Source organism: Cygnus atratus, chromosome 3 (assembly GCF_013377495.2).
Source record: "Cygnus atratus isolate AKBS03 ecotype Queensland, Australia chromosome 3, CAtr_DNAZoo_HiC_assembly, whole genome shotgun sequence".
Lineage (NCBI taxonomy): Eukaryota > Metazoa > Chordata > Aves > Anseriformes > Anatidae > Cygnus > Cygnus atratus.
The window spans coordinates 49,295,821-49,320,490 of NC_066364.1; the positions used below are offsets into that span (position 1 = coordinate 49,295,821).

At 39.0% G+C, this 24,670-nt stretch overlaps 1 protein-coding gene across 3 annotated transcripts in view; it reads right to left on the reverse strand.

Annotated features, from left to right (window-relative positions):
• Window positions 1-787: 787 nt before the first annotated feature.
• The window catches only part of CDK19 (cyclin dependent kinase 19), a 127,058-nt gene continuing 103,175 nt past the window's right edge, over window positions 788-24,670 (reverse strand). For 2 of the 3 annotated variants that reach the window (XM_050709864.1, XM_050709865.1), the window contains exons 7-13: window positions 19,202-19,345; window positions 18,875-18,944; window positions 17,612-17,684; window positions 14,596-14,693; window positions 12,969-13,047; window positions 8,772-9,038; window positions 789-5,117 (exon numbers count right to left, since the gene is read on the reverse strand). In XM_050709864.1, coding sequence (XP_050565821.1) covers window positions 4,986-5,117; window positions 8,772-9,038; window positions 12,969-13,047; window positions 14,596-14,693; window positions 17,612-17,684; window positions 18,875-18,944; window positions 19,202-19,345 — 863 coding nt within the window. In that variant the 3' untranslated portion in view covers window positions 789-4,985. Of the gene's footprint in view, window positions 5,118-8,771; window positions 9,039-12,968; window positions 13,048-14,595; window positions 14,694-17,611; window positions 17,685-18,874; window positions 18,945-19,201; window positions 19,346-24,670 lie in introns of all 3 variants that reach the window. The other variant, XM_035564833.2, reaches the window with a different exon arrangement.

Consider the following 24,670-nt stretch of genomic DNA (forward strand, 5'->3'; position numbering starts at 1 on the left):
CTTGGCATTCCAAAACACGCCACTCTCCTTTCTTAAAATTACAGCTAATGAAACTTGCCATTCAGCTGATCATTTAGTATTACATATGAATCCTTCTGAGAATCCTGTGCCCCGTAAGTATGGCCTGAAATGCATTTACATCTTTATAGGAGAAAGACATTAGAAGTATAAAAACAATCCTTGGAAATATCATGTACAAATCATTCATGATTCCTCTGCTGGTATTATCCTTGTGCAAAAGGCTAATCCTGATCTTACCTTTGTGCAAAAGGCACGTAGGGAAGTGAATCCTCCTTCTTAATGTCATCTGTAGTGCAAGTAAGCCCCAACCATTCTTACCTGCATTAAGCATTACGGAGAAAACAGCAGGATTTTTGGAATAAGTTAACTGTCTGTCTGCGAAACGATGATTAGATGGGATAGAAATACACAGATAAGCAAAGCACACAAAAATCCACTTTGAAAAACACCAACGTGCTCTAGCTCCCGCTCTCCTTGTTGCCAGCTGAAATCCTTGAAATCTTCGAAGGTCCAGTGGGAGGAATAAGTAGGAGGACATTTAGGCTCAGCATGCAGTAACAAAGCGTTTCTTTCTATTCCATTTATTTATTTATTTTTCCTCCCAGAAGACAAATCTGTAGGATCATCATGCTGGTAACAATGAATCTCAACAAGTGGCATCAGTGTGGCACGCTGGAATACTTTTCAACAGAGGACAAAACCTAAAGAGAACCATTCCATCCATTCAGTTTTCCATAAGGCTTCATTCTATTCTGATAGACACATAACCATGAATATCCTCGTGGGCATTTTAAAAGCTATAATTTCAACTCTGAGGTTTTGCAAGCTTTGTTTTGTGTGGTGTATGCTATCATAAACATCCTGAATATAATTACAACTGCAATTTTGTGGGCTGTATTTTTCCCTCTTTGTAGCCCAAAGCCAATGTTTACAAAAACTTTTCAGCACGCTTATGTGATTTCAACTTTTTATTATTATTACAAATGTATATTATTTTATTAAAAAAATTCACACTGAAGCAAAGTCAATTCCATTTCATTACAACCAAGAATATAAAATAAATGCAATGAACTCATAGTTTAGTTTTAACAGTCATTTTGAGAGTGACATCAGGACAACTTAAAAGCAGTAAACTCTTAACTCTAGAATGAGAAAAGTATTTCGCTTTGTGGTTTTGCTAACCCATCGGCATGGGCATCGCTGAATGTGGCCACCATCGATCTGAAGCGGCAACGTTTTGTGGCAGCATGAGGCGCATACACAATAATTCCTAATGAAAACTACAAAAATGAAAGATGCTTGCATGAAATTATTAGAAAAAAATATAACTGAGTAGAGACAGGCACACTTCCACAAATAGTAAACATGGGAAAATACAACTAGAACAATTTGAAAAGTATACTACCTTACATATATAAAAAGTTCTTTAAATTGCTGTTAAAAAGGACATGTTCTGTCCACATTTTGTGTAATACTTTTTAGTGTCTACACAAGACAAATTTTTAAAAAAATTAAATAGTATTAATTTACTACTAAATATTTAGGAGATAACAGTGCATTAAGGACTTCTTTTCATATAGCAATACACATCGCTCCTGTCTGGCGACATTTTTTTTAGAAGATTACGTATGGCCTTATGTACAATACATTTATTTAATCCTAAAACAATTCTTTGCTTAATGGTGTTAAAGTACCATTCCTGGAGATTACGAAGGGGAACTAAGCTTATTATGTTCATATAAAATATTATACATATGTGAACACTTCTAGCTTCCCGCCACCCCTCCCGCTAAGGATGCTCTTCCCTCCCCCTCCCCAGGTACAGTGTCACAGATACAGTGCAGGACTCGCAGCTTTCCTTTTACTTCTCCTTTACCGTGCAGTTCAGCAGCCTGCTCTGCCCCCCTGCACACAAAAAGGAGCGACCACCTCTGCCGGTGTCCCTCGCCTCTCCACGTACCAGTGTGAAACACTGCCGTGGGGATAGAGCTTATGGGCAAAGGCAAAGCTGGGAGTACTAGCCAAACTGCACAGGCAGAAACTAGTATAAAAGTGACGTGGTCCTGGCTTCCCATGACACACACACAGTTCACTTTCTAAAACCTCAAGAAATTACCCCTGAAAAGCAAGGCTTCTTTCACAATGACTGCCATCACCCCAAAAATGCACAGCAAGCTCACAAGAAAAGGCAAATTATTTCCCAACCAGAAGACAGAAAAGCTAGAGGAGCGTGCACAGCTTACACTTTCCAGCAGACGCCTTTGCTTTTGCTCACTCTCCTTTCAGTTGTTACTTTGAAGGCAACAGGAGTCAGCTCAGCTCCGCATGTGTGCACAGAATCTAGAGGGGACTGGGCAGGGTCCATCTGTCTGGTCTAGCAGATGCAGAAATATCCGTTCAGCTTGGACACAGGGCATGGCAGTTGCTCTAGAAGCTGGAAGCTCACTCAATTGAAGGACCTTACAGTGCTGGGAGGTTTCACACTACACACAGATGCATCTACACCATGATTTTGCCTTGTTGGCACCAGAGCCCAGCGTAACCACACAGTAACGTGTCTCCCCGCCACTACGCGAATGCTGATCGTCAGCCTCAGGTCACAGCAGGGAAAAGAAACGTCAGGAAGAGACAAAAGGATCTGGGGCAAACTGAAGGCTGAGAAGAACAGGAGGGGACAACAATTACTCTGCCATGGGTTAACTTCCAGAAATGTGAAATTCATTTCACAAATATATAAAAAAAATGATGCTTCATGGCACTGAGCAAATGTCCAGTAGCTCAAGGTACCTCACACTAACATCAGTAAGAGGTGGGACATTTGATTTACAGGAAGAATGTAACCCCAGATTCACTGCAATGAAATAAACAATTAACATCTGTCCTTCCAAACAGGTTACTGGGGTACATGTAGCATTTCAAGGACTACACGTTGGAAGTATCCTCTGGGAGACCATTTTTCCCCGGAAAACAAATGTGATTATTTTTCTTTCAAATTGCTTCATTTCCTTTTCACCACCTGCTTACCTATTTGATGACAAAAGCAGGTTTTGGTCACTCTTCTAGAGAAGCTGGGTGTGGTCGAAACCACATGATGGTAGATATCTCCAAACTAAGCCAACAGCTCACAAAAAAAGCATGAGAACAACATTTTCGATAGGGAAAGGGGCACTAAAGGTCATCAGGAGATCAAACCCAGTAAAATTAAGTTCCAGTCTAGCTGTGATAAAAAGCATTCTCCTGACAGCAAACAGATCCAACAGCATTTTGCTGGGTCTGATCACAACTTCAGTGTGAACGTGTGCAGGTATATACAATATTTTCTTTTTTTTGTATGGGTACAGGACAGAGGAGAACACGGTATATATGATTGTAACATTGACTGTTTACATATAAACTCATCTCACTGTACCTCTTCTCTGAACACCAATTTTAGAAGCTCACCGATGTTACATTGCTGGTAGCTTTCTAACCTCATTAATATTTTTTTTCCAGGTTTTCTGCAACAAGAATCAGCCTTATTTCTGAAGGCTGAAGGAAAAACGAAGCTGTCCCAAATTATATGTTGTGTCTCTCCGAATAACTGTGGTTACAGAAGTTGGACAATGATCCTCTGATTATACTTCTGAACTCTGCTTAGTTACTGGGGATTTTCTGCCAGCTACCCATCCACTTACAGTCCTTAGGCACAATCAAAACATGTTTGCTCTGGGGAAAAAGAAACATTTCAGTGCAATCAAGCGCATCTGGTGTAACTAATCTGGGTTAATCACAGCAATGTGAGGGACATAGAGTATGCATTACAAACATGAAAAAGGAAGAATTTTTAACATGCTTCTCAAACCGCACAATAATTTCTCTTAATTATTAATTCTAACATAAAATGATTAAATGTATTTGTTTTTATAAGTCTTAGTATTTCTGTCACACTCAGGAATGTGAAAGAGAAGCTAAGTTTACAGGACTCTCGCATACATTAATCAGCTGCTTAACAGAAAAACAAGCCACCAACCACATTCCTACTGAAATTGGAGGGCAGTAAATACATTTTCCTGACTATTTTGGTGTCCAGCCTGGGAAGACATTCCATTCTTCTGTTCCAACAAATCCTGAAAGCATCTCCTTTTTCTGTGACTGTCATGGTCTTATTTAAAACCGCTTAATTTAAAACTAGTCAGAGCATGATCACTGTGATTTCAAGAATTCAATGTGAATGAGTTAAGAAATATCAGCAATCTTCTGTTTGGTGTTCAGTCCAGTAGCAAGAAGCATATTTGTCGCTGCAGAGACTTGGGTTGTTTTTTTTCCTTTTTCCTTTTTCTTTTTTTTTCTTTTTCTTTTTTAATTTTTATTTTTTTTAAGACCTCGCCTGAAAACTAGACTAATAAAAACAGAATAGTAAAATACTCTGGAACAGTAAAATTTTGCTGTTCTTGACATCCATGAGCAAAACAGTAATATCCTGTGAAAATAACATAGTGCTTTAAAAAGGTGCAATATACCTGTATAGCTAAACTGGTTTGCCTAGTATAAAACTAACTATATACAAGCTTGAAAGCCTGGGAGTTCAAGATTTTAAAACTTTAAAATCCCATCAAAGAGATTGAAAAGACAGATTTATGGCAATCACTACAGCATAAGGAAGGTGCACCAGGAATCCTTCAAAATTCCAAAGGTTAAAGAAGTTAAGTGCTGGGTTCAGATCAGAAGGGTTCATTAGAGTAACCACAATGGAGCACATGCAAGGGAGGGAGGAAGGAAAACTTCACGAGAATCTCCTTTATGGCAATAAAGGGGCAGGAAAAAAAAAAAGTCTTCAGTAAGTAAAGTTTTCCTTTTGCAATTGTGAATTTTAATTCTGCATCATAGTTTGTGTTTTTGGTTCTTCTCATCGTTATGAACTTCATATTGCTGGAGTCTTCTGGCTTTTAGTCCATTCTTTTTTTGAGTGCAGTCTCTTAAACCTCTCAGTACCTGTGAGACTGGTGAGATTGATGATACTGAGAGCTCTGCTGAGATGATGTGGAATAGCCCATTGTACTCTGGGACTGAGAAGATCCCTGAATGTTGCTTTGGTAACTCAGGCGTGAGCTGGAGTGCTGGAGAAAAAGAGAATGGGAACAGGGGCATGAAAACCAGCCTGTTAGGACTATGCAGCACAGGAAACTTTCAGCCTCTCTGAAGCTAATTAAAATTTGACTGTTGGAGAAACTAACTAAACAGTGTTACTGTTTGAAGTCCCATAAAATCTGATCTGTAATCAGGCTTAACACACCACAGAAAGTACACCACGTCACTGGCAGATATCTAAAAGTACAGCATGGACACACCTGTTTTTGAAGGAAAAATACACAATACAAAACAGAGAAAAATGCACAAGACAAAAGAGAAAGCAGCCATTTCTTAAACTTATGTCTATCATTATTGTAAGCACTATTAATGCAACAACAAACAACTACTAGTACCAAAAGCACCCCTTTCAAGATAGGCAATACTAAAACAGTACAGAGAAATAACTTACTCCGTTCCTTACAAAAAGAAAATCATGACCTAAGAATTACTTAATTTATCTAAACAAGAAAATGTCCAGTAAGATAAAATATTGTAATTTTAGGTAAGCCTTTCAACCTGCTGCCTTATTTACTGGAAGCAAAAAGAGCTCCTTAGTGATGGGCACATGTATGTTCAAATTTGTATGTATGTGCTAAAGGTTTTTTTCCCTCCACTCTTTGAGATGTTAGCTCAGTGGACCTCAATCTCAGCAAGCAAAATTCATGGATCATTTGTGATCTCTAGCCTGCTTATTTTGCATGTTTATTACCATATCCATTCCTCGTCAAGAATTAATAATGACCTGCAAAATCACGTAAAGCTGCAAAATCACTTGTATGAAAAGTACTGCTCAATGGATAGGAGACTCTCTAGCAAGGTAAATACCATCCCAATCCACAAGAAAGAAGTATCTACAAAAAAGGTACTATTTAATCAGCAAACAATTTCTTTTCAACAAAGTTAACTGCAGGGTCAGGCATCCATTCAATAAAGATTGCTGTTCACTGTCTAGGGGATTGTTCTACCTGGCTATGTCCAAGAATCATCAGCAAGACTGGCAAACTATGATCATCATAGAAAGAGTGTTAAAAAACTACATTCTGATTAAATATAAAAATTAGGAGTTACAGAAAACCTCTGGAGAAGTTAGAATTCTGAATGGAAATCCCACAGATAAAGCAGGTCCATAGTACAGCATTCTCCACAACTGCTCAGTGAAGGTAAGAGCCAAGTCAATGGTCTCATCTACCCAACAGATCCCAACTAGGAGAGCTGTGAAAGCATCCTGGCAACTTCTCAGCTGGATGATGAAGAGTAAGAACCTAAAGTTCAGGCAATGTAAAAACTTCTGCCCTTTCTTTTCCTGTATGTAGTTTTATACTCCTTAATTTCACATAAACTGGAGAACGTACTAAAACCTAAAAATAATTGCATTACTTTTTGTGTTCTGCCTAAATACAGGAATATGAAGGTTGCTTTCAAGGTGAAACAGAACATTGCTGACTGTCCAATCTTGCAGACCACTGTTTCTCAATATGGTATCAATATAACCAATAGATTGTACTGAGTAACTTCACTTGTTTGCAAGGGTCAGTCTGGGAAATAACAGCTCACCACGCCGGCTTTGGGAGAGATGCCTCCCAGTGGCACACATGCTGTTAACCAGATTTGCTTGACCTGCGTGATTAGATTGTTTACAGTGTCTACAAAATGGCTGAAACATGAAATTTGCCTCAAAATTCTGAAAGTTTTTACAACTTTTAACAGGAAAGAAAAAGAATTGTGATAAATACTATGACTTTATAGGAATTAGTTCTGGATGAAAAGCATCAGCTTACTGTGATAAGCAAAAAACCTGAGGTCTCATAAGGAATGCTCAGTAAAATACAACAAAAATTCCTATTGTCATTTTTAAAAGGAACATATATTGCTGGTGGTGAACTACAAAAAAAATTCAAGTTAGACTTTAGATCACTGTCTAAATGAAAATCAAAGCAAAAGGATTCTTCTTCCTACTTCTGAGTATGATAAAATGGAGTAAAATTAATGCGGTAAGACTACAAGAACATATTAATTTGCCCGTGCTTATTTTTGTTCTGCAGAAGAGAATTCGCTTTTTTTTTTTTTTAAACAAAGTCAGACTTGTACAAATTGCCGACATTCCTTTTTTGAACAGAAGACAGTCAGCTAGAATTTAAGGGCAGATAGCCAAATACGAGTGTAAAAAAGGATAATCAGACCATACAATTTAGCAAGTGACGTAAAGGGAACATACAGATCGTTATTTTGATGCCTGTGCTGTTAAAGTTTAGAAGGAAGGACCATAGGGGGTAAAAAAGAGTCTAACTATCTCAAAAAATGGAATTTAGACTGCTAAAAACTTGTAAGTGGGAAGCCTGCCAACATTTCAGAGAGCTCTGTAAGGATTCTATAATGGACATCATCAAACACAGCACACCAGTCCTCAAAATACAGACCAAAACAGGCCAGCCATAAATACTGTGTGGTCAGACAGCTGTAGTGATCTGTCCAGACCTCAAGGCTGTCTGGAAGTTTTCAAAACAAAAAATAAAACAACAAAAAACCCAACCTTGTTGTCTTTACCCTTAAGTTGCCCTCAATGCCTTCATGATCATTTGTAATTAAGAGTAAAACAGAAATGAGAGAAAGATGTCTGGCACTGAGAAATCAATTGTGTGTGGAGGAGGTCTGCATGGGTAAGTCAAAGCAATTCCAGAGCTGCTTTTTCTTTTTAAATTCATCTGCTTATTTAAGTTTAAAGTAGCCTGAACAGCATTCTCCAAGGTTGTGTCCTCTTGAAGCAGAGAGAATCCCTAACATCTGTCAAAATATACCTTTACTAGCTACCTTTCTATTATTCTACTTCCAACTTATTACTGTTCTAGTGAGCATATATTCACAAGTATTGAAGAGCATGGTTAAATCAACATTTTGTACATTTAGTGCAAGTCACTTTTTCAGTGGAAAATATTTTAGTAAGCATAGACAAGTATGCAAGTCAAAAAAAACCTCAGTGATACTGCTTTTACTAAAGAATGTTACTGCACTGGAAAACATGAAATCCATTCAATGGTCACATTAGAAATAATGCATGTTTATGCCCTGCTTCAGCATGAATCATACTGATGAACCAAAACATCACTCCTGTGCTAACATGCATTTTCTCTTTAACTTTAGAATTAGATTTAACAAAATATTAGAATAAACTACAGAATTATTCCATACGTTTGGTGATATGAGGTAGAATGAAGCAGAAATCAAATGGAAAAGCCTGGCTCTAATTTTGCTTTCACACAGGATTTAATTTTGCCAAGAGCCAAGTATTCTGAGCTTGATCTAATGCAGCATTTACATTCATGAAATAGTTCCACTGGTTTCAGTATGATTACTTTCAAAGAAACTTAAGCACGTGTTTAAGTGCTTTCCTGGAGTGGACTAGTCCTCAATCCTTTACAGGGTGCAGCAAATATAACTCATATTCAATTGAAAATTACTCACCATAGCACAAAACCTTTTTACTGCCCTAATAGGCTTTAAGCCTGCATTTTTATCTAATGTATCAGAGCATGCCTGCTCAGGTTACAAGAAAAAAATCATTAAAACACAATTTGTTCTTGCAGCGGGGAAGGGAGAAAATGACATTTTGGCTCTATCGGAAGCGGCAAAAGCTCGAGAGGTACCTGATAATCTGAAGGCATGACAGGCCCGCCTGAGTTAGTGCCTGAAGGCCCTATGCGTGGTTTCTTGTTTGGAGGCACCTGGTTGAGGCTGGAGTCCTGGCTGTGCTGGAGTCCTGCGCCTGCGCCCCCGGCGCCCGCGCCCGCGCCCCCGGCCGTCCCGTTGGTTTGGGTGCTGTTTTGCTGCTGCTGCTGCGGTGGCTGCGGCGCGGCCTGCGGCTGCTGCTGAGGTGCTGTTTGCTGCTGATGTTGGTTCTGCTGCTGCTGATTCTAGGGGGAAGAAGAGACACCACGCCGTTATTTCCTCCGTGACCGTGATGGGGTCACCGAGCCGGGTGGTGCCGTGCCGATGGGGCAGGCCCAGCTGCTCACCGGCAAAGCACAGCAAGGCTTTCACGCCTCAAATGGGGGTATTCCGCTTGTGGTTCACCTTTATTTTTTGTTGTGGTTTTGTTTTGTGAACAGAGCAAGCTTGACTAAAACTGGAATGAGAGTCTGGTGATTTCTGCAGCTAGCCAAGCACTCAGCCCTGAATAACAGAGAGGAGGGTGGAAGCAGCTATTTATAACGCAGTAATCACCTAATGAGCTGAATCAAAAAACCCCAAAATTTCACTAGTGCTCAGTGGCAGATGTGGTGAACCACAGTAAATTATTCTAAGTGCTTCAATAGCCCCATTCACCCAGAATCAAAACCACTTTTCCAATTTTCACAGATGACACAATAATGCAATAATGCAAATAATCCGAAGGAGGCTGGCAGCGGTATTGCCAAAAAGGTAAGCAAACCGAGACTGGAGAAATTACATAATTTCTTTCAGGTTGTGAGGAAATTTTGTGGCAGAACCAGCGTAGTGTCATACCCCTTTTGCTCTCCAGTGTGTTTAAAAGCACCTTGGAAAAAGCGGTACACTGGGAATGCAGTCCAGCGTGGTGCCTAGGTAGGGGGTCATAAAATCTTATTGAAGTTGCAGAAAGTGAAAATCGACCAGAGAGAACCAGCTGACGACAAAAGAGGAGGCCACAGATGAAAGACGAATCTGGTAAGAACAAGCAAAAAATAGCAAAGGAAGAGAAGCCAGAGAGTTAAGATGATACAGTGGCCTAACAGGAAGAGAGACAAGAGAAAGGTGTCACAGAAGGGAAAAAAAAGTTAATAAAGGAATCATAAGAGCAAATGACACCATACTCAGAAGGCTTCTGAGGGCTACATACAGAAAAGAGCATTAGAAAACCAGCAGAGTGCATCTCTGCCCTCCACGATCAGACACTTAGAAGGAAACCCACCCATTTGCGTGCTTGCAAGCACTAGGGAGGGCTCCTCCACAGAGCAAGTAAGAGAAGAGCAAAGAAAAGCAATTTCGCTCCAAGTGTGAGATACGTAGCTTGCTCATCATGAAAAACCCTACAGTTTTCATGGCTTGAATTAAAAAGCCTTACAGTTAAGTAACATCCCCCAGACAGACACACACTATACTGCCTGGTAGTATGGAACATTTCAGGACAGTCTTTTCCACAGAATATCTGCTTACAAAATTTTCAAGGCTTTGGTTTGGCAGCCTTTTATCAAAACCTCACATTATCACTTTCTCGGAAATCACAACAATCAATTGCCACTAGCACAAAATTGGTGCTCTCCATCACGAGAAGGCATTTTGTTACCTCAGACAAATGACATAAACATCTGTAACTGCGACATTCACCACCACAGTTTCCCAAGGTACATTCAAATCAAATTTGCAATGATATATTTATTTAAGATTACAAAGAAGCCTTGCATCTCCAAGGACTTAGAGATGTCTTGTATTTCCATTCCACATTTAGCAGGAACAGTAATATATCCTACCATGAGTAGTCCTCAAATCCCATCCCAGTTGGATTCTGCTTCCAGGGAGATTTAAACTCTTAAAAGTTTACGTCACGCTAGCTTGTCATAAACTTTGTTAAGAAGCAATTTGTCTTTTAAATCATGGTTTGGGCTTCACTTATACAAACAAGCACCAATAACTAAGGCAGTGTTTGTGCTATATTCTGAGATTCGTGTTTTCATAGGGATGTTGGGATGCGAGTGAGATGGTTGCTACTGTGAGAGCTGAAAAACTGCAGTTTTGTTAACTGTAAAAAAAATACAGCAGGAACTCTCACAATTAAGCACCACGGTTCGTCATGGGTCTAATATTTGGCACTTCGGACATTAGCACAAAGTTTACCTTAATAGCTTGCTCTTCCATGCAGCTACCACTTCTACTGCCTTGGTAGAGACTGAGATCTACTCTATTGCATTCTGGCTGTTGCCTAACTGCACCACTTTAACACATGGACACAGCTCACAACAGCAAAAATATCCACAGGTCGGTTTATTTCATGGTGGTTCTTAAACAAACACTATACAAGGTCTAAAGTTAGCAACATATGACCATGTGCCGTCTCTCGGACGCATGTTGCCAAAATTAAATTCCGATCCTGACAGAATTTTAATGAGGGAAGAATCCTTTCATTTTGTTTTACAAACACTCAGCTTAGCTTTGCTGACTAACAATTAGCCACGGTGAAGAAAGGATGCTTATGTTAAAGATTATTCAATTAAGATGTGAGTTCCAAATAAACAAACAGAGAGAACTCCTCTATATTTCCTAAGGCTATACAAGGGCTTTTGTTTTAAAAAAAGATCAGAAACTAACTGTATCATAAATAAATAAATAAGTCCTTTCACTTGCAACATCATCAGAAAGAAACAAAGCATGGAACAGATCCAGTTTTCAGGATATTCTTTACCTTCGCATTTTCTACACCGTGAGAACAGATTCAATGAGTAATGCCTAACTTAAATTACCTACACAGTCTGAAAAACTTTTATTTGGAGTGTGCATAAATACGTGACTGTCCCCAGCGATCTCAAAGATTGTTTATATAATGGCTGTTTTAAATATAAACATTCCATTGTTTTTTCTTCCCAATACTCCCATGGAAAAGACAGATATTTACTTTTAAATACACTGCCTAAACAAAATCCAGAGTAATTTTAATTCATAAGGCTTGTTCTTATTTTTAAAGTTGTGCGAGTTAGAGCAACACCAGTAACTAAATTACAATCAAATCAGTATCATGACTTTGATTGTATTTTTGCTTAGGTCTTTCAGTTTCCTCTTTTTGAATAACTATCTGGACAAAAAAATCCAGGACATTACCACTTGTTCTCAGTACAGAAGAATCCACAATTTCTGTTCTGAAAACAAAATCTGCTCTCTGAAATGCATCACAATAGGCACACTTTTAAACTTAGCTAGTTTCTCATGCTACAAAGAAAATCTGAAAAGAGAAGCACGTAGTCAAAAAGTTTCTCAAAACCTTAACAGTCCTCTAGCAGCCCTCAGATAATTACAGTTTATGGTTGTTTTCTTCACATTATGGTTGTTTTCTTCACATTTTGCTAGCTATACCTTACAATTGGTATTGGTATATACCTTACAATTGGTATTGTATACTCTTAAGAAAAAATACCAAGCTGGTCCATCACACACTATAGCAGTATTGTTCAGCCTTCACATCATGATGGGACAACCACTGCTGTCACGTAGCACGGCTGAACTCAGATAAGTTGCAAACACACCAAAACTTACTACGCACACAAACAAGCTCTTGCTCGTGTCTAAGGGACTATGGGAAAGAGGGTATTCAGAGTGGATTGTCACTACAGAACAGTTCATGCTCCTTAAAACTCTTTTGTCTGAGGGCCCTTAAAACACGATCAGGAAACGGCGTGCAGATGGATGAAATGTTCTGATGTAGTGCCAGAAGCAGGCTGCCACTATTTATTTGAGACCCTGACAACCATCTCCTTTCAAATGGCTGGATGCATGCCATTCATACAATGGAAATGCCATTCTTTTCCTGCGATCGCAGTGTATTTTCATTGTGCAGGACGAGGTAGGCAAGGTCCTCCTGGAATGATGGCAGCTGAAAACAGGCAACTGCTGACAGAACTCAGCCAGCTCATTCCCTGCAGGTCAGGGCAAATGGCTGGGGATACCACCCAAGACACCCCGAAGTCATCTGATACTTTTAATCTCACTGGAAAGTGGTTTTAAGACAGACTTGCCTGGAAAACACATTTTTGCTTAACTGTTCACATTTATTTGTTTTCATTTGGTAGCGCCATAACTCTTCCTTACTGCACACTTAAAAAAAAAGTTTATTATACCTTATCCCCTTTCTCTTCAGGTTCATCTTCATTAAGGAATTCTCGTTTAGGATACGGAATCTGACAGCCAGCAAATACACTGGAACACAGTAAACACACAATAAATACATATGACAAAATACATATGACGTACGTTTACTTAATGCTATATTAAAAATACAGATATAACACAATTTAATTTCTTTTATTTCATGATTCCTGTTTCCACAAGCGAGTGGCACTGAACACCCAAGCAGCAGATACCAGCAGCTAGATGCTGATCATAATGTCTTATCTCTTTGCTGTTGGCACGAGACCATCATTTAGAAATCATGGCATGGTTGAACATGCCCAAATGCCACAGCAACCACTTGTTGATTCCGATGGCAAAATACAGTGTCACAGCAGCCAGATGTTCCACAACACCTGGTTGGAGCATGCACGGCTCACTGAATAAAGAGCCTGATCCAATGAGAGTTATTGCCTTGTAAGCCCCTACTCGACTTACAACAATTTTAAATATATTTGCCAATCGCAACTACTGAGTTATGTTCAATTTGCTTCTCAGGTCTTGCGCAGAGGGAAAAGACAGCTTTTAAATTCGCCTGGCTAATAGGATTTGGAACATTCCTTTATGTTTATGGCAGATACTTTATCATAATGTTATCCTGTAATCCCTGCAGAGCTATAGGCCTGTGTACAACTGCATAATGTAAATGCTACGTAGAAAATTACTGGTGGATGCTGACCAGTATCAATTTCTTATACTTCTGTGCCAGCATTCAGAATTGCTGAAGGCATTTAGAATACGATACAATCAACGTGGCATTTTTTTTGAAGTGTCTCAACAGTGCCTAATCCAGGTGCTAAGTAGTGTTTTGACTTATCTAATCAGAGGAAAAAAAATGAAGGAAAAAAAACTAGTTTCAGCTCAACTTCATTTGTGCTCCAGCAACTGTTCCCTCCTTTCAGTGTTTGTTCCCTGCTTGCTGAGGAAGCAGTGAAAGCAAAGGTGGAAGTCTCTGTGCATTCAGCTCCTACAGATCATAATCCTTCTGAAAACTGGGAAGAGAAACTAGAAGGGGAAAGTCTGCCAGTAGCAACTGCATCTATCATTTGAACGTGTCATGACAGTAAAATATACAGATATACAAAATTTGTACTCTCAAGACCCTTGAACAAGGAACCTGTGGGACTTGTGGTAGTCATTGATCCCTTTTCTCTCCTCATACTGTTATGACCCGACACAAAAGGGCATGGGAACAGGCTGTAGATCAGAGAACAGTCCTAGTCCTAGGGAGAGAGGCAATGAAACGAAGTAACACAGAGCAGGGCTCTGTGAGGTAGAACAGAACAGGGCAGAGATGAATTCTCTAAATACTGTCATAATACTGTCACTGGCTTTGATAGCACATTCAGAATTACAACACCAGTGCAACAGAGAGTTGTTGCCCATGACCACTCAGTTCTGTCACCAGTAGATAAAGACATTGCAGCTCTACACTGTTTCTACTGAGCATGCCTGAGCTACTACATCTTGTGGACACGGGTGGGCACCTGTGAATTTTTCAGCTGTCATCTCATAACAGGGACTGGCATTTAGCAGAAAGTAGACCTTCCTGAAAAGCACAGAAGAGGGAATACATACTCTGATGTAGGCAGAGGATCCTCTTGGAAGTAAGGGTCCTGCAAAGCCTGCTCTGAGGTAATTCTCTTTGTAGGGTCCATAGTAAGAAGTTTCTGAAGCTGTAAACAACATTAGAAATAGCAAAAAGCTTATCAAACTATCACTTTTCAAACATACAATTTATACAAATGTTAAATTATCTGCGGCTTTTCCAGACAAGCCTAAATTAACATTTCTTGTTAAGTACCCAAGAACTAGAAATGCATATTCCCAAGAGCCACAAAATGCTATGGCTGTGAATGGCTCTCACGTAAGAAACGGCTAAGTGTAGCAGGCGGTATTAATTGCTAAGGCCAAACCACTGTCCTAAAGTAACATTAAATTCAGCTATTACAGGTTCATAAAGCATAATTTCTAAATAACTGTGCTGTGACACACACACAACTTTTATACTGTTCTACAGCACTGACACAACAGGAAAAGCGTGTCAGAAGAGACTGAATATGACCAGACTCTCCATATCACTTTCAGCCATAAACAATAAATCTTCATCTCTCTAACCAGCAAAATTTCAGAGTCAGAGCACACAGGTCCCAGTCCTACTCTAATTGGTTTTGAGATGAGAAAGAGAAGGAACATACCCTTCCTAGTAACCTTTTTTCCTTACTAGGAGGAAGGCAGTAACAAATTTATTAGCTAGAATGCTGCTGAATGCAGCAGGCTATAAAAGAGGATTATAATATATTAGTAGTATTAAACAGGAATTATAGGGATAACATACCCTTTCTAGTCATTTATCACATTCTGATAAACTCACTGTGGGAAATTTGGGTGCTCAGATTGTATTGCACAGTGTCATGCTGTCACGTAAGTCTCTCTTAATACAAGTTAACAGTGAAAATAAAATTCCTTCTGTAAACGGCATTGTAGCTCAAACTATCTTCGATGCCTCCAACAAAAATACTCTGGAAATCCAGCAAAAGAAAATGACATATTTCACCCTCACCAAAGGCTGCCTCCAAATATGTTTTGTATTCTTTTTCATTTAAGGATAGTGTTATTGTACCATAAAAGAAAATCTAAAGATATCCAGAACCTTTTAGAGATCTGCTCACAATCTTAATCATTCCCCTCTAACCCAGAGGATATAATGAGTTTGTCCATTCCAGGTGATGCTACACACAACATCACTCTAAGGGAGACATCCTGCCTATCAATGATACCACTCTGAAACAGCTTTCTTCGTCTGGTTTTCTGTAGCTTCTGCTACTTCTAAGAAAATGAATTTTAAAAAAAGTCTGGATGCAATTTGTTTTCAGGTTAGCAACTGCTGATACGATATAGAGAGCCCGTGAGACTGGACTTCATCAGTCTCGTACTTCTCAGCAGCTCTCAAGCTCACTGATTGCCAGACTCTGGCTGGCCTGACATGATAGCTATAAATACAATGCTGGTAACTTTTCCAGAGCAGCAAGAACAGATGCATCTCCCTGGACAGAAAACATTCTCCCTTTCACGTGGACATGAACATTCAGTGTCAGTCAGCAGAGTGGCACAGTATCTGCCTCTTTGTCAAGGGTCATTTGCTGTCCTGAACTGGTCTAATTGGTACCATATTCAACAATTCTGTACGTGCCACACATTCTGTAAATATTAGTGCAAAGTCTTGCCCAACGAAGCAGATGTCTTATAGGTCATCTTGCAAGGTGCAGGTTACCTCAAGAAATAACATTACTATCTTTGACGTGAACAACGAGTTTCAGGGAGTCTGCTTCAGAATTAGATGCATTTCTAATCTCTCAATTTGGAAGACTAATGCGCACCTTACCTTCAAACTCTGCTGGTTTGACAATCTTTCCCAAGATAAGGCAGTTACTGAGGCCCTTTGCTATAGAATGGTTAAGGCAATTTAGGTACGTGGACCTCCTCAGTGCAGAAATGAGTTATCAAGAAAGTTGTCCATGCTCTTGGGCACTCATGCAGAGCCCTGGGAGGCTCACTTATTTGAGACCAGCCTCCACTTCTGTGGTCAATGACTAAACCATACCTATTCATCCCTGATTATTAATAGTGAGAAAAAATTGACTGAAGAGAACCTACCTTGCTAAACAAACTAAGTCTTCTTCATGATGTTCCTGAGACCTCAGGAAATCTCAGTTCTCATGCTCACGATTATACAGCAGAACACATAGGTAGACACCTACCTGTTTAATCACCCTGTAATAACCCTTCCTCACTAATTCTCCATCATGAAAAGCTTATTTGTTTTTTTAATATATTTTTGACACCCTTTGGTAAGTTTTTATTCTCTAGAGATTTAGTTAATATACGCCCCTGGAAAAGCAGCCTACCCACCCCAGATGATTCAACTTGGCATTCACAGCCTTGATGAATTAGCCATAAAATCTGTCAGCAGCCCATTTCCTTCTTTGCCCTTCCACAAAAGCAGGCTTTCTGGTGGCTTTCACCTTTAGTAGGAAAGCAGGGAAATTCAGGGGCTTATTAATGATGTCTCTTGTAACTGTAGTCTCTTCAGTTAGACTTCTCCTCCAGATCATTCTAATTCTAGCCCAGAAAGCTGAGTTTAAGAAATTTTAATTATTTTTTCTTGAAGTCTCACACTTCCTATGTGAATGCCTCCCTTCACAAAAAAAAAAAAAAAATTCTTTAAGATGTTCCCGAACATGCATTTTTATTTTCCTTTCCTCTTCCCTTTATTTCACAGAAGTCTTGAACTCTTGGGAGCTCTTTAGCTCTCTGAAACCATGTGGGACCACGGGTTTGGTGAGGCGGGGTATACAAGTGCCTTGCAGATCATAATTACATGAAAGCTTCAGATCTGGAGTACAAGCAGTTTAAACACACCCTCAGCATGAATGTGAATGAAGAAAACATATCTTAAAACTAGCCAGTTGGTGATAAATAGCTTTGTTTTTTATCAGTGTTCAGTAGAATGAGGTAATAGAACAGACACAGACATTAACATTAGAAATGCATTTCACTCCTGTCATCACAGTGATTTTCAGTTAGTACCTACCAAAAGAAAAACTTTGCTGTCAGGCTTGACTTTGTGTTTCTCCATGTATTTTATGAGGCTACTATTGGCATATCTGAAAAATATTGTTAAACGAAGACATTTCTGAAATAATATAGCATTAAGAATATGGGAGTATACCAAGTGACCACAAAACCACCAGCCTTTAATACATGAACTGTAAAAAGAACTACTATCAGAAAATACGTCAGATACTTATCAAGCAGTTGACACTACGTATGCTTTTCACTAATAGGATTATTATCAACTGTGTGCAGATTATTTCCATAGAACATTCGATTTTTATAGTGTATGGATAAGCTGTTGACATTGGCATATGACAGTGAAACTCAACTTGAAGTTCACACTTGTTTTCCAAAGCAACTCCACCACAGAACATGTACAGCAGTTTCTAACAGTTAAGCTATTGTTTCCAGTTGAGATTTGGCAGAGAAGTTAACCTTTCTGTCTCCTCAACCTGCAGCAAACCACACAGTCCTTATAGTTCCCAAGCTCGAAAACGCCCCAACTATGTATGACCTGTGCCTGGCCCTGAATCTGCAAATCCAGAGGTTAAGTACAGCCATTTTCAAAAGAAAGAAGCCTTGTGCACAGATAGCTTCACATCTTGCCTAAAGCCAGCTTAATGAATCCATGGCAGAGCTGGAAACAGAACCCAAAACTCCCAAATCCCTGCCCCTTGCATTACAGCAGAAGTCTATGTTGCTCCTTACACCCTCTGATCTATCACCACCACTACTGACTAATTTAGCCAAAGCCCCTGGCAACGCTAAAAGAAGGAAATTCTCAGATCCCAGATAGGCTTTACATCACAACCTACTGAACGCATGACCTTCATACAGAAACTTCTGCCACTACTTTACTGTCACCAGATCTACGCTGGACAAAAGGACCAAGAAGTGCTTCCCTCTTCCTTCTCACACAAAATGAATGAAGTTACCTCGAACATCTAATACAACTTATTAAGGTTAAATCAACTTTGTTTGTGCCTGCCGTAAATCAAATTGCACTTAAAATGATCCCTTATAGAGAAATAAGGAGGCAACTCAGCTGATGCTTTTAACAAGTTCCTGAGGGAGAGAACACCATTCAAGCAAAACACCTAATTCGTAACAGGAACATCTGTCACAGCTTTGGAACCCAAACACTCCAAAATCCCACCCCCCTGAAAAATTTTCAAGACAATAGGGGCCAATTTCTGCCTATCTCCTACATTCACTGAAACGTTGTTTTATCATCACTTACGTTGTTCTCCTAAAATCTTTCTGAAGAGTTGGATATTCTGGCATCTTTCTTATGTCTTCCCAATCTTTATCTTTGGTGGGGGGAAAAAAAGAGGAGAAGCATTTACAGTTCTGGAAGTGAATGTTAAGTAACACACAAGAAGAAATAACTACAGAGGATGTTTGACTTTAAGTTTGTTGGCCAGTGCTATTGTTCCATAACCGTCAGCATTTCCGGATCTATCAAACTGACAGTTTCTTCACACCTATGCAAACAACTACTCATTTCCTTTAGGTAAAAAATCAACCTAGTAGCATTATGCCTGAACCTTTAATGAAAATAAATTACCTGCAGGGAACCCCATTACGCTGAAAATGCGATCTAGCTGATCGTGATGAAAGGGATTACTTGTTTTGATGTCCTCCTGACGACAGTGAAATATAGGTTCCGATGTCAACAGTTCAGCAAATATGCAGCCAATTGCCCAAATATCTAAGGAAGAAAGAAGATCATTCACGTAAATTTACTGCACGTCATCACTCTGATATTCATTTCTGTACAGTTTCTCAAAAATATGTCTAATCACAGTAAGATAAAATGCCTCACTGTATGATTTCATATAGTATTTTAAAAATACATTAGTATAATAAATTTAAAAGGATAAAATCTGGGGAGACGGGTGCTTTTTTTCCCCAAGCAAAATTAGACAGTCTCCAAATGCTGTTTCAAGTTGTATGCTGGCAGTCTAGCACCTAATGTATTCACAGTTAAGGCAGAAACCTATGCGGTATTTGTTGACAACATACCTTAAATGGCATTAAACTGACCATCCAAACCACAACATTAATCCCCCATAAATATACAACGAACTAAAAATTGTATCACTTTCCAGAACAATTCTAAACCGATAATTGATAACTAAATACATGCTAATAAGGAAAAGAGCCAATGATTCACATGCATAGACAAATAATGTAAGCTACTTTAAATGGAGAAAAAAAGAGCCTAATTTTAATTAAGAGTAGAAGAGTGATTAATAAATTAGAAAGAAAAAATCATACTTGACAACTAACTCCCACTGGAACAACACTGGAACCGTTTCATCTGTATCTCATGCACATACACAGAACAGCATAATTTACTATGCTTTTATGAAGGTATCAACCACTTTTTCATAAATTTCTCATTAATATGCTTTTCAAAATTAAGTATATTGTGGACAAGAACAATAGCTTCATTCACAGGAGAAAAAATCTCTAGGTTTTATATAATCACTGCAGTTATTACTATCACCACCATCTTAGTGTTCTGCATGACCCAAGTGCTTTACTATGCATTTTAAAACAAAAGTGTGTATTTGTCAGTGAGAAAAAGGTTACTAGCAGGAAAAAAAAAAGGAAAGAAGAAAAGGATTTGCTACATTGACAAATGCAATGTGTCTGGGGTATAACTCTGGAAAAAGACGTTGAGATAGATGAGTAATGAACATTGCTGAATAAAAGACTGGAACCTTGCTTAATAGTTGAGGTTAAAATAGATGACACTGGGAAACCTTTTGGATTTTATTAAATTATAGGATAAATACAGAAAGCAATTTATTCCTATTTTTAAAATCTAATAGATAAAAAAATTACCTAACCGGAGTTCGGTTTACTAGATTCAGACCAAAGAGAGCACCAAGAAAAGTCTCTTGGTTTTGTTACTTGCTTGCCATTAACCTGAGACCCAAAATCCCACCTCCTGTCAATGGTGCTGTTTAGATTATGCCACCTAAGAGAAATGTGGTCTTCTGAAGAAGAGAAAGCACAGCTCTCTTCATGAAATCATAAGGGATGAAGAAAGAGTCATTACACACTCTGTGCAAAAACATGTCTGTTCCCTTTCCATTAGATTACAGGTATGGAGTTTGGGCTTTTAGGGCTGTCCCAATTTCTAAGCCTTTCCACCTACTTCTTTTACTGTCAAGGGTGGTAATGAAATATTCAGACTTTACAGTTTCAACAGGATATAACTTGCTCCATGCATTACATCACTTTCTAAGGCTTTTATCTTCCTTTGATTCTCTCATTAGCCTTATCTGCATGAAAACAAGATCTCCAGCTCTTGAGATTTTATCTGCTGAAGCAGGTAATATGGCATATTAATCACAACTCCTACTTGGGCAGTCGGTATAAGTTATCTACTCCAGTATGGAAATTATTTATTATTTGAAGAATAACATGTTAATTTAATAACATCTATTGACTCATTTTCACACTAGATAGCAAGCCCTTTTGGAGATGGCTTATCTAGAGGCCCAAGAGGTTGCAACCCCGTTGGTTACCCTGACTTTCTGCAGTGCTTACTGTCATAGTTAGGGAAAATCTGGGCCTCTGCTCATTCTTCTATTTGCAACTGCTGTGTCCAGACTGATCTTTTCCATTTGAAGAATTGAAAACAACAACAACAAAAACACCTAGTATTCTGTTGACAGCAAAGTTGAACTAGGAAATGTCCCTGACCTGACACAGCAAATTCTGTCTGTTCATGAGATGAACCGTGCAAGAGAATTATCACTGTGGCAATGAATTCCCACTCCTGACTCTGTGATTAATACAGAGAGCACATTTTAAACCCTTTGAGAGTTTAAAAAAAAAAAAAAAAAACAGACATTGTAGTAACTGAAAGTTACATCTGAATAAACACTGACAGCTCCCAAGTTGGTGTTTTATTTACTATAGGATGGCATTACTAGACAAGTCAAGCATGAAAACACTCTAACCAGTCATCTAGTAGGTCATGGTGCTGGGGCTCAACCCTCTAGGTTTCTTGCTAGATACTCTGCAGCTTCAAAGTACTTAGTATAGAAAACCTGAAGCTTTCATTTCCGTAAGTGAAGATTAAACAGCTGGAAAAGGCCTTATAGCCTTGTAGCACAGGCAGGTCAGGCTCTTCTCTTTGTCAGTCTAACTTCTTTGTAACCTGATCTTGAACACATCCTTGGCACATATTGAAACCATTCTCACAGTTAATGATTTTCTGCCAAATTTGTCTAGTCTCCCCTCTTTTTTTTTATTTTTATTAATAGCATTCATAATTTACAGTGACCATTTACCACATGTGGCATTCTTCTAGCAGGAACACCTTGTTAAATTCTGGCAAGTTTAAGAGCTTCTTCAATACGAGCATCCCTAATTGGTATTTATCTCCCACATTGTTCATGTTAGTCAACCAAATACAAACTTCAGATATGACTATGGAAATATGTGGCAATAATTAGAAATTTCCCTACCAGGTGCCATTTCAAATGGTTTTGGTCTGTGATCCCCAACAAAGATTAATGATTATTACATGATATTAGAATCAATGTATTCCACATAAGAAGTACTGCCCCTCAGAAGTAGGCCTTTAGTGATTATGTGTTTTAAGCTTTGCTTCTGTAATTTTCAGCCACAGTGCATTATTACTCTAGTGCGCGTCTAACACAACAGGAATTTCTTAAAATGCTGTATTACAATGAACTTGTTATGAAATTTCTTTTAAAAAAAGACAAAATTTTCTAAGAATTGCTTTTCTCAATCCCATTAAATTAATAATCAAGAGGTTAAGTTGTTTCATTGCTCCTGAGCCAAAGTTGAACTACATACTGTATCCACTTTAACTTGTTTTGTCCCAGAACCACTGAAAACTGCGCCACAGAGGACCTAAAAGGTTGCATTGGATACTAAATGTTTTCCAATCTGATGTCTCAAAAGGATCCTAATGAATTTACCAGAGTGATACAACCATTCCTGTAAGGTGGGTTCCATTTTCTACAGTTCCCTCCACTGTCATTAGGTTTCAGAAATGATCTGTGGTAAAAGGTTTCCTCCTTAGTGAAACAGCTCAATGGAATAAGCATTCAGGAGGTTGGCTGTACAGAAAATATCCGTAAGCAAGGCTCTCGTGGAAAGCAACAAACTTCTGAAGGTCCAGAGACTTGACTGGTTATATGTTACATAGAATATTTGTATGTCTGTCCATGTCCCAGTTTTAAAACCTGTGACTGTGACAGCTTTATAGGTCAGCAACTAAATCTGAGAAAATCCTACATGACCCACTCTACTTCAGTGCTGTAGCCAAGGAGCAAGTACAAAAGGATGCCAATAAAGCTCATGTAATGATAGGGCTGATTAAACACAAATGCTCGTGTATTCTTTCCTTTCTAAGGCAGAATAATCTCATTGCTGTATTTGTTTCTGTATTTTGCAAACATTCTTTAAGAATATTAAGACAATTTAAGACAATAAGACAATTCATTGAACAATAGCCTTGATTCTCGAAATGAAACATCTTTTCCCATGCATATTAACTAAAACGTTTCATTTGAAGACAGGACTCATTCTTTAATAAAACTGTTGAAGAAAATAAGTTAGAAAATGGAAAAAAAATCATCAATTCAGCTGCAACCAATAGGGAACTCAACAATGGCGAGGTTTCATTTAATAGCATCAGTAGTTCAACCAACCTGGATTTTTTTCTTCTGGTTTGAATACAAAGTTTAGATTTTAGAATATGTGCGAACACTGGTAAAGGAAGAGAACAGAAAAGTGATGCCAGAATACAGCTTCTCTGCGTCTGTCAAGGGTTAATGCTACAACCAGGGTACCAATTATCTAGTTAGAAAAGGCTAAAGCCCAAACAAGGCACCCCAGGTCACATGTAGGAACTACCACATTTATGTAAGATTCACCAAAACCTTCAAATCAAGACAAGGACAACAAATAATCCAAGACACTGGAAACCTGCGAAGGGGCTGTGCAGGTAAATGTGTCTAATTTTTTCAGATGAGTATCAATTGGTCTAATCACAGAATCACCTAGGTTGGAAACGACCTTCAAGATCATGAAGTCCAACCACCAACCTGACCTACCAAGTCCCTCACTAAACCATGTCCCTTAGAGCCTCATGCACGTGCCAAACATCTCCAGGGATGGTGACCCCACCGCCTCCCTGGGCAGCTCCTTCCAACACTTAAACACCCTCAACATGAAGAAAGTTTTCCTGATATCCAATCTAACCCCACTCCTGGAGCAACTTGAGGCCATGTCTTCACATCATGTCACCTGACAAAAGAGACCAACACCCTCCTCACTGTAACCTTCTTTCAGGTAGTGGTAGGGAGTGATGAAGTCTCCCCTCGGCATCCTCTTCTCAAGACCAAACAATCCCAATTCCCTCAGTCGCTCCTCATAAGTCTTGTTTTCTAGTCTCTTCATCAGTTTTTTCATTCTTTGAACGCGTTCCAGCAACTCAGTATCCTTTTAGTAGTGAGGGGCCCAAAACAACATAGTATTCGAGGTGCGGTCTCCGCAGTGCTGCGTATAAAGGGACAATCACTTCCCACGTCCTGCTGGCCACACTATTTCTGATGCAAGCCAGGATGCCACTGGACTTCTTGGCCACCTGGGCACACTGCTGGCTCACGTTCAGCCAGCTGTCAACCAACAGGTTATCCTTTTCTGCTGGGCAACTTTCCAGACACACTTCCCCTATACCGCTTGAGTCAAACTTCCCCTATACCACTATACCTACGAGCACAGAGACCCTGTAAGAGTTTATTCATTTTTAAGCTCATTTTAAATGCCTAGACATTAGATTTAAAAAGAAATACTACACTTTTAAAGGGGAATTTCTCTTTTTTTTTCCTCCAATACGGTGATTACCTGTTGCTATCGCAACATACCTGTTTCTATCACATATGCACACACAAAAAGGTCTTCTCTTTCTTGAAGAGCTCTCAGTTTTTTATATTTCATTTAAACTTCAGTCAGCAAAATAGAAGGCTGAGGAAAGAGA